This window comes from Colobus angolensis, unplaced genomic scaffold (genome assembly GCF_000951035.1).
Source record: "Colobus angolensis palliatus isolate OR3802 unplaced genomic scaffold, Cang.pa_1.0 Scaffold75, whole genome shotgun sequence".
Taxonomy (NCBI): Eukaryota; Metazoa; Chordata; class Mammalia; order Primates; family Cercopithecidae; genus Colobus; species Colobus angolensis.
In genome coordinates, this window is record NW_012121265.1 from 8,924,909 (window position 1) to 8,935,812 (window position 10,904).

Below are 10,904 nucleotides of genomic sequence, written 5' to 3' on the forward strand. Positions count from 1 at the left end.
TCATACCTATTCTAACCAGAAACTTGAGTTGCCATGACTTCAGAATCCTCTAGTCATAATGCACTATAGGTTTTACCTGTATACCTCTTTGAGACAGCGTCTCGCTCTGTTGCCCAGGCTGGACTGCAGTGGCTCAATCTCAGCTTTCTGCAATCTCCGCCTCCCGGATTCAAGTGATTCTCCTGCCTCAGCCTCCTGAGTAGCTGGGACTATAGGCGCATGCCACCACGCTCAGCTAATTTTTCGTAGGTTTTTTTTTTAGTGGGCAATGGAATTTCATCATGTTGGCCAGGGTGGTTTCAAACTCCTGAACTCAAGTGATCTGCCCACCTCTGCCTTCCAAAGTGCTGGGATTACAGGTGTGAGCCATTGCATCTGGCCTACCTGTACCTTTTAACATAAATGTCACTCAAGTGTTTTATAAATAGGGTACCCTAAATAAGGTTAGTGAAAACTAAGGTTAGTGGAACTTCCAGACTTGTTTGCAATTTGATTAATAGTGTAGCTAAAGGGATGCTCCCAAGTTATTTAGAGAACAGATCATGACAATGGCTTTGTGTCCTACCTGAAGCAGTTAGTATTATTATTAGTATGGCACATTAAACCACATGCAGTTAGGTTATATGGAGTTATCAGTCAGGCTCCTGTTGAAATTACAGAACAGGAATGGCAATTATAATTCAAACTGCTATTTGATTTGGCATTGATACTGATTTGGTAACAAAATAGACATTTAGGAGATAGTTAACTCTTTAGGTGTGGATACCTACTCATGTTTTTGCCTTCATAAAGAAGGATGGTACAAAAAGAACTCGGGTATTCTTCGTTCACAGTTTTTATTTCTTCCAATTAACTTTTGTGTCTTCAAAGTTGATTTGTCTTTTAAAAAATTAATACTTCTTACTCGTCATACAATCTACACCACCCCAAAGAAAATAAACCTGGGGAAGGAATAATTGAGGGGGCAGTTAAAATGTGCACTATAGGTTTATAACAAATGCTTTCCAGCCCATAATCCTGTACATATACAACAAAATGGCAGCACCTCAAGTTCATCTGAATGAAGGCCCAAATAATGCCCTAGGGCAAATAATGCAAAGGCCATGAGAATAATAAAACAGAAGCTTAGTCACTGGCTTCATTCAGTTTCCATGGTAGCACAGTCTTCAAACTGTCTCACACTTGGTCAAGAGTAAGCAAACATAGAGGCAGCATCTTCACTCAGCCAGTAGTAATTATAAGTGGAAGCAGAAATAATTTACCTGGGCCACAAAAATGAATTGTTTTGTCATGTTTTTCATTAAGTCCCTAGCACCTGAAACGTAGCAAATTCTGATACTGGGCTTCTAAAGGCATGCAGTTTTTCACTCACATCTACTTCAAAGAATTTCTTCCACTCAAACATAGCACAATCAGGGAAAAACTTCCAGAGGCACAGGAAGAGCACAAGAACAAGTATATGTTGAGGCGTAACATATGACCAAGATGGTACACTACATATAGAAGCAGTGAATGCTGTTAAAGTGCCACTTACAAAGGGAGAGTCTAACATTAACACACAACTCAACTGCACTGCTAAATATGGTTGTCTTTATTTTCTTTTTCCTTGCCCAGCCCTATCTAAACATAAAATAAAACTACAGGACTGAAATTAACAATCCATTAAAATCAGCAATAAGTTATGAAAATCATAAAGCTTTTTTTTTTTTTAAGTAATTAAGGGTAGTTAAATTATTTAAAGTATACAAAGTCCAAACAGCCAGGGGTAAGGTCTCCAAGAGGCCTTCCCAGGGTAAGAGAGAGGGCCACAGAGGAACTTTCGAGTTTGAAAGACAAAGGGACACATGACATCAAAGTGCAGGCTAGAAATTTCACTTAAAAGAAAATAACATTACTGAAAATATTCATAAGAGTACCAATAGCACCTGCACAGTGGGACTGTGAGGGAGAGAGAGACTGCCTGTAGGAAAATGGAAGCAAATCTTTACATTAAAATGAGACAAGTGCTGAACTTAACTATGTTAACTATGATAGTGTGTCTACAATAGATATCAGATGGTTAAAAGCTGGTAAAAGGTAATGATTCTAAAAACAAAAATAGCATTGACCTTTTTTCTACCTAGCCCAGACCTCATTCATTTTGTGCACTATAAAGAGTGAGGTGTGAGGTGTTTTATCATTATCAAATGCTGCATCAAAATAGATGATTTTTTTCCCCATGTGTTTTTCCACTATAAAAGACATCTATGTTTTTTTTATGGATAAGCTTTAAAAAGATGTCATTTTGGTTTTCAACACATATAAACAGTTATCAAAATCTGAAATAAAAATGCTGCTGTGGCTCAGACCTTGGCCTGCTAGTCTGCGTGCACAACTCTTCTGACCCACGCAGACACAGAGGCACGTGGAGCTTTTTCCTTCTGGCCCCCCAATCCATATTCATAGGCCTTGTGGGATAGAGGCTGTCATGCATGAACTGCTCCCATGTGGCCTAAGGGCAGCAGGATGGAGAGCTGGCAGTTGGGTGCCCTAGTGCTAACAATGCAGGATAAGGTTAGCTTGCTTAGCATGGAATCCAACAGAAAGCTGAGCTGCATGATGATCCCTTTCAAAAGGCTTCATGGGAGTCTCTCCTTTTGCAGAGCATGAAATGAGCTTTTTTAAAAAAAATAAAATAAAGGATTGATCATCCACAGGCTTCATGATAAACTGTCCCAGGCTGAGTTTTAATAGCTCATTACCTATCCAAGATTAATACCTGATTTTCTTGTCTTTTCATTTGAATACTTTTTATTTTGCTTTTAGGACCATAAAGCTCAGGAAGGGTTCATAACCCCATCCTTAAATGTGTCTACTCAATGTAGTATGAGCAAACTAGAAAAGCGAAAGAGGATGGCATCTCCAGTGTCCTCTTTTCAATCAACTCAAATCAAGAAAATTTCACACAAGTTTTCTGCTGCCATTAAAAATTGTGATTTTTCCAATATGAGTATTCTGAATATTTGTTCTTCTTGGGAGGCTCTGCCCCACTTTTTGCTAAGTATTTGCTTAAATACAGGTCCTCTGACCCTTTTGTTCAAGTATAGTTTAGTTTTAAAGAGGAGACTGCATCATGAACCCAATTTAAGAGATTGTTTGTATTGAATTGGCCCAGTGAATATTTTGCCCTGCACTGTTATGTCATGCTGGGTTCTATGAAGTGAATGAAAGTTTGACACTGGCACTGGAGTAACCCTCATCACTCCCAATACTCGGCAGGCTGCTGTGGTCATCAATGTCACTGATGCTGGTGGTACTTATATTGTCCACTTCTCCATGGGAGAACTCTGTGCTTTCAACATCCACTTCAATCTCCTCTGCCAAAGGAAAAAAAAAAAAACACAAAAAGAACATTAATAAGTATAGTGCACTTTCAAAAACTAACAGCATGAGGAAAAGAGGTACAAGAAATGTTAATACAACAAGCTTATTATCAGTGATCCCTGGAGAACAGAGGAATTGAAGGTGAAGAGACAGGAATATTTTTTTGCCAAGGGGAATGTCTGATATACAGTGGTGGTCTTAATTTAGGCAGCAAATTTACTAAATCCTTTGACGCCAGTCCGTCTGGACCTCCCACTAAAACCACTTGGCGTATTTGGGAATTAGTGCTTAATATTAAAAGGTCCCAACCCCCAAGTGGTTTAAAAACATCTGTTTTGCATTAAACCACAAACTAATTCTCAGTTCTGTTTATTAATCAGGGTTGCCTTAAATGGTGGGCAGGAGCATAAACTTAATATAGGCAAACTAGAAAATTTACCCATCCAGGCCTTTGGTAGTGCCATTCTACAGATAGTTCAACAGACTTCTAGGATTCATCATAAAGATCTTCAACTAGTCAGTCAAACAAGTCATTATAAAGTAGAGTTTGAGGGGTATGTCTTAGATTTAATTTTCTTGCATCAAATATAGCTTGAAATAAGGGCCTGAGACTTAAAAGTCTTCAGATTATAGTGAGATCCATTTTGGTGGTAGTATACAGACTTAAAAACCAAACGTAAAAAAAAAAAAACCACAAATAAATATTTGACTCAGTTATCAATAGATAATGTTGCTGGATGTAGTGTCTGTAATCCCAGCACTCTGGGAGACTAAGGCAGGAGGATCGCTTGAGCGCAGGAGTTTGAGACAAGCCTGGGTAACAAAGTGGGACCCCATTTCTACCAAAAAAAAAAAGAAAACCCACAAAAATTAGCTGGGTACAGTGGGTGAGCTAGTAGTTCCAGCTACTCGGGAGGCTAAGGTGGAAGGATCACTCTTGAGCCCAGGAAGTTGAGGCTGCAGTGTGCCCACATCTCATCACTGCACTTCAGCCTATGTGACAGAGTGAGACCCTGTCTCTTACAAATAAAAAAAAAGTCTTAATTGTTAAATACTAGCTATTCAATCACCAATAATATACATAAAGCAATACACATGTTAAAAACAAAAAGGAGTTAAAAAGTTGTTTTCTCCCATCAGAGCTAGAGTGAACCCAGGATTTTTCAGTTACCTTAAAACAAATTCAAAGCCTGATGTTTCACATTTGGCACTGACTTTAAGGGGTCACACTAATCACAACTGCTTTAAAAAAAAAAAAAAAGTGGATTCAGCCGGGTGCGGCCAGCACTTTGGGAGTCCAAGGGAGGCGGATCACGACATCAGGAGTTCAAGACCAGCCTGACCAATTTGGTGAAATCCTGTGTCTACTAAAAATACAAAAATTAGCCAGGCATGGTGGCACGCGCCTGTCGTCTCAGCTACTTGGGAGGCTGACGCAGCAGAATCACTTGAACCTGGGAGGCAGAGGTTGCAGGGAGCCAAGATCGCGCCACTGCACTCCAGCCTGGGAGACACAGCGACACTCTGTCTCAAAAAAAAAAAAAAAAAAGTGGATTCTTGTGAGGCCAAAAGGACAGGGTGAAGCTATTTCCAGGAATATACTTTTCAAAAGGGCTTGTTGCTTCAAAAGTTTTAGAGATTCTAGAGTTGTGTTTTTAAAATGTAGGCAGCTATCCAAATAATCTATTAATTCATATATTTGCTCTATATCCATATTGCTTCAGAAACCATTTTTCCCCGCACCACTGAACATTCATCCAACCTACAACTAGAAGATAATAACAAGGCACACTATTCAAAAGAGCATGCTGAACTCAGTCAAAACAAAGTAAAATGATGGCTAGCACAGCGGCTCACACCTGTAATCCTAGCACTTTGGGAGGCCAAGGCGGGAGAATTGCTTGAAGCCCAGGAGTTTGAGACCACTTGGGCAACAAGGCCTATCTCTACTTTAATAAAATTTAAAAATATGTTTTAAAAATTTAAAAAAAAAAAATGAGAAACTGCTTTAGCCAAGTGTACCAGAGATGTTAACTAAAAGCCCCTGTAACACTACAAAAAGGAGGTTGCCAGCTCAGGACAAGGATGGTACTTGGTAAGGTACTACTAAAGTAAGGTACACTGGGAACACTAAAAAAAATATGAGAGCTATAGTGATGAAATACACCCTCCTCTCTGAAATTTGGAGGTAGTTGGGGTGGGTACAAGAAGGAAGTAACAGGAAGGACAGCTAAAACCTAAAGACCTAAGAAGAGGTTTCCACTAGTTAGCAATAGAGGAAAGACCAGGACACCAAGGTCTGGGTTATTTCTGCTATACCTAATTCAGGGTTATTTCTGCTATACTTCACTGTTATAAATGCAGAATGTCCTTCAGGTTCTTGCTACTGCCTCTGGTAGACTTTTCTTGAAAACAGAGTGCCACACAAAAATAAACTTTTACATAGAAAATTAACAGAACAGAAAAACAAGAACTCCTAGGGTTGTGTTAAAAAGGATCAAAAAACTATTTGAAAGGCTCCTACTCACCAAATCTGGGACAGTTTGAGCATTCAAAAGAATTTAAAAGGATGACTGCAATGGATTGGAACACATTCAGTACAGCAAAACGTGAGTTCATGATATAATGAAAAACCAGTAAAACCAAAACTTGTTACTTCTGGAAGTTGCTATGGTACCAGCTCTGTTTGGGAAACTGATAAAGCAAAAAACAAGACCAAGCATTTATCCCACCTTCCCTGTATGAACTTTATTTCAAGATAACAGAAAAGTTGAGAAAATGTTTATAGAAGAAAAACAGTTAATAAATACACGAAGAATGACACAATCAGAAAACCACTATTTTATGACACCTCAATGAAATAAGGGCAATAATTGCTAAAACTATTAAGTTAAAGGCTGATACATTTATATAAATGTATTAAAATGACCTTACCTGAACCTACTGATTAATATTAAAAGTGCGACAACTAGACACAATACTGATGTAAGAGGAAGTACAAAGCACCACCTATGAAGTATTCTGCATCTGCCAACTAGTTTACAGTAAATATAAAGGACATAACATTTTTAAATGACACCATGAGGATACAACCAGACAAATCTAGGATGTGGGAAATTCTATAAGAAAAATGACTCAGTCTCTTGATGTTTAAAAAAAAGTACGTATATACACACACAGATCTATACCTATATATTCATTCATGTTTTCTCTGCCAAAGAAGTCTTTTTGAGATGTTAAACAGAAATCAGTTTTTGTTTCTACCAAAATGGTGTGGAACAGGAAAAATTATTATAGATTAATATCTTAAAAGGCACATCAAACAAATGCAATGTGGCCTTTGGATCCTGATTTAAACACACCAATGGTAAAATACCATTTTTGAGACAACTGGAGAAAATTTATCAGAGACTGGATATTAGATGATATTAAATAACATTATCTGATTTTATTAATTTTGTGGGGTATTATAATTGCATTATAATTACATTTTTAAAAATCCTATTTATTCAAGATACATACTGAAGTATTTAGGGGCAAAATAATGTTATCTGGGATTTGAGTTAAAGCATTCCAGAAAAAATACTGAGGGTGAGGGTAGTGAAAAACAGATGAAACAAGCTGACAGCTATTCAAACTGAATGGTGGGTATATAGGAGTTCATTATTCTATTCTAAGTATATTTGAAAATTTCCACTTAAAAAAGTCAAAACCAAAAAACAAAATCAGAGTCCTAAAAACAAACAAAAAAACCCTGTCATTTGTCTCATGTTTTAGAATCCTGAAGAGCTCATGAGCTCTTTTCTCCAAATGTAAGGCTTCAAATTACCAGTGTTCACCTCTGGGATCTTTTAATGTGATATGAAGCCTGATGTGGTGGGAGCTTTAGAAGAATGATCAGTAAAATTCAAACCATTCTTTTTTGGTTGACTTCTGTTCTTTAATTCTGTCAAAGACAAATATTCTAGGATAGATGGAAAGCGAAATAAAGGGTGTTGTACTTTAAAATCTACATATAAAAATTAACATCACCAGTAATAAAAACTTTGACATCATGTATCTTCCTGACATGGGCCCATCATTATTTTTTTTTTTTTTTAGACGGAGTCTCGCTCTGTCGCCCAGGCTGAAGTGCAGTGGCCTGATCTCGGCTCACTGCACGCTCTGCCTACCGGGTTCACGCCGTGCTCCTGCCTCAGCCTCCCAAGTAGCTGGGACTATAGGCGCCCACCACCACACCTGTCTAATTTTTTGTATTTTTAGTAGAGACGGGTTTCACCATGTTAGCCAGGATGGCCTTGATCTCCTGACCTTGTGATCCACCCACCTTGGCCTCCCAAAGTGCTGGGATTACATGTGTGAGCCACCGGGCACAACATTGCTTCTGTGATATTCCTTACACCAACTGTATACCCTCAATCTAATCATTTGAAAACATTAGACAAACCCATATTGAGGGACATTATATATAATATAAATACATAAATTATATTTTTTTCAAGAAAAAAAACAAAAAGTTTAATAGCCCACACTGGCTCTGCTAGACAATATTATGATTGCATAAAACCTACAATGTTACACTGTTGGCTAAAAAGAAAGCAAATACGGTGCCTCCCAACATACCCTCCCTAAATCCAGATACAGAGATGTTTAGTATTTCATTAAAGAAGAGGCAAGTTGCCTACCTCGCTCTGAATCAGAACGATCTGAAGAAATAGTTGATCCAATGCTGTCCATTCGTATTCGTTCCATCTCCTGAGGACCCTGCAGCTGTTCCAGTCGCCACTTTAAAAATCTCTGTTCTCGTTCCAAATTCTCAAGCTGGTGCTGGCTCTTCCTTTCAGCTTCTTCAAGTTTCTGAAATGATGAAATGATTTTTACATTTGTGTATAGTCCAGTACAAACAAAAAAACTGATTCCTTCTTTGGCAGAGAAAACATGAATGAATATACACGTGTGTGTGTCTGTGTGTGTGTGTGTATAAAAATACATAAATACATTTTTAAAGCCTCCAAAATGAGAATGCATATAAATACATATTTTGAAAAATGAAAAATAGTTTTGTCTTTACTTTTGTGTGTATGTAATGAATGTTATGTTACTGAACAAGATGGACTTCTAAAAGTCTGTAATCTCCACAGAGAAACTTCCTCTGTAGTGTGGTATTTGATGGAAAAATACTGAAGAATACAGCCAAATGAAGTCATCTCCACCAGAGGGCACAACTGCCTGCCTTCTGAGTATGAAGAGGGTAATTGTTATTTTCCTAGTGTTCCCAGCTCTTCAAATGGCCACACTGTCAAAACAATTTAGTTTAATCAGGTTATGTTGTTCCCATCAGATTAGCTGATAAGTTTTTAGAAAGACTTCTCTTGAGGTCAGTTACTAAGGAGGGCATGGTGAACTAGCTGATGTATATGAATAGGAATCAGTGCTAATAATTAAACCAGAACCGAGTGAATTGTGCAAATCTGAAAGTAAAAATTCTCACCTTAATGTGTGCTTTGGCTTTGTTGAGCAAACCAAGTGTTGTGTGCCTGGTGCAGTCTGGTCCTAGTGGAATCAGAACTTTTAAGCGTTCTAAACAAAGGCGCAGATGAGCTCGTCTAAGAAAGACAAAAAGTCAAATCAGCACAGTCTAGATATTTCACTAGAAATATCATAAAATCTATTTTAAGATAAACAATAATTTGCATCTATTCAGTCCATAGGATAGATGTTACACTCCTAATTCTCCACTTTCAAAGAATGTAGGGGTGGCTGCATTTCAGTCTCTGCTATTTCTGTTTAGACAACAGTCACTTTAGATTATTATCCCCAATGGTAATCTCTGTCAAGATGGTTTATTTAACTCACCCCATAAACTGTCTCAACTGTATAATATGGAAGTGTGAAAACATACCAGGACAATTGTATTTGATCTTGAATAACTAAAACCACAGGCGAGAGGAGAGGTTTTCAGCTGTGGTACCCCAAGGGAGTATAAAATGCTCACAAGTTTCTATTTCCTCCCTCCCACCTTTTACTTGTTTGCACATGTGTATGTGGACACACACACACACCGTACTTCTCTACAACTGTAGCCATCCTACAACGTGTTACATGTTGTTATATATTAGTTTGAACCATATGAAATTTCTGATATTCAACCACTTTTCACTTATAAAAATGGTGATTTCTTATACTCCAAAACAAAAGAAAAAGCAAAATTCTGTGATCAGCTAGGGTAGGATTAGACAAAACGTATGTCCTGTGGTCAATTCTAGCCACAGAAATAACCCAGAAAATAATCCCCTGATTCTTACCTAAGTGTGCTAGCTTGTTAGCTTAATTTTTTTTTATTTTTCTCTCTTCTCTCTCTCACTACCTGCCTCCAATCCACAAGGACAACAGGTGACAAAAATTACTTACTGAAAGTCATTGCATTCTCTAATCTACCCTTCCTGTGGGAAAGTTGAGGGAAATTTCTCCTAGAAATGATAGCAGAGAACCTCATGGATTTACCTTCCCTGTGCCCTAAAAGAACTATGATCATGGTGATGAGAGAGTTCTGAGTATTTAACTTCATCCTAAAACAATACTAGTCCACATCTTTGGTCCTGTGTTTCATAAGGGATAAGGTAATCCAGCAGTTAACAGCATATCTGAAAAGAAAATCCACAAATAATGTTCATAGTTTACCCCTCCTCCTTAAGGACCTATAATTGAACTTTCAGTAACTGTCTTAACTGCGTCAAGAACAAAACACATATCCTCCATTCTCTTCTGAAAGAGGACCAAAATGGTTTTGCTAATTCACACACCAAACTATGTGCTTTCTCTGTCTTAATAGACAAGAAATAATGTCAAGTGAAATTCTCAAAGGCTAGCAATTTGAAAGAGAGGTAGGAGAAGGCAATAAGCAGCCAATTATGTCATGATAAACAAGGGTAATGAGGTCAGAGGTTTGGCTGATGAATTAAGATTCTTTTAGCACCTACTAACCTAACTATAGTTAAAGATCTGACAGTATTTCCATTTCAAATTTCTTTATTGAGTTCAGTACCTCAAGTCTAATATTTGGGTCCAGGCTGAAACCTGACATAAGTGACGTGGATAAAGGAATCCCTAAATTAAAAGTGTATCAATGGATTCTCCTTAATGATATTTAACAACTTCAAAGTCACTTTCCTCCCCTGCTATACTACTCAAATGCATGGAACCTTTAGCTAAATTTTTATTTTTAACTAGAAAATTTCTTAGGTGAGGATTCTCATGTGACCACAGTACTCTTGCTCAGCAGATCAAAAAAAGCAAACAAACAGCGACAACAACAAAACACTGGAGTAAAAAGTGCCTTTAAACTCTTCATTAAGATTATTATGGCAGCCGGGCGCGGTGGCTCAAGCCTGTAATCCCAGCACTTTGGGAGGCCGAGATGGGAGGATCACGAGGTCAGGAGATTGAGACCATCCTGGCGAACACGGTGAAACCCCGTCTCTACTAAAAAAATACAAAAAAATAGCCGGGCGAGGTGGCAGGCGCCTGTAATCCCAGCTACT

At 38.0% G+C, this 10,904-nt stretch overlaps 1 protein-coding gene across 12 annotated transcripts in view; it reads right to left on the reverse strand.

Moving 5' to 3' along the window:
- Nucleotides 1-822: 822 nt before the first annotated feature.
- Nucleotides 823-10,904, reverse strand: part of MXI1 (MAX interactor 1, dimerization protein) — an 80,902-nt gene continuing 70,820 nt past the window's right edge. For all 12 annotated transcript variants that reach the window (XM_011927895.1, XM_011927899.1, XM_011927888.1 and 9 more), the window contains 3 exons: nt 8,855-8,969; nt 8,049-8,220; nt 823-3,356 (listed from right to left, as the gene is read on the reverse strand). In XM_011927895.1, the coding sequence (XP_011783285.1) occupies nt 3,193-3,356; nt 8,049-8,220; nt 8,855-8,969 (451 nt within the window). In that variant the 3' untranslated portion in view covers nt 823-3,192. The remainder of the gene's footprint in view (nt 3,357-8,048; nt 8,221-8,854; nt 8,970-10,904) is intronic.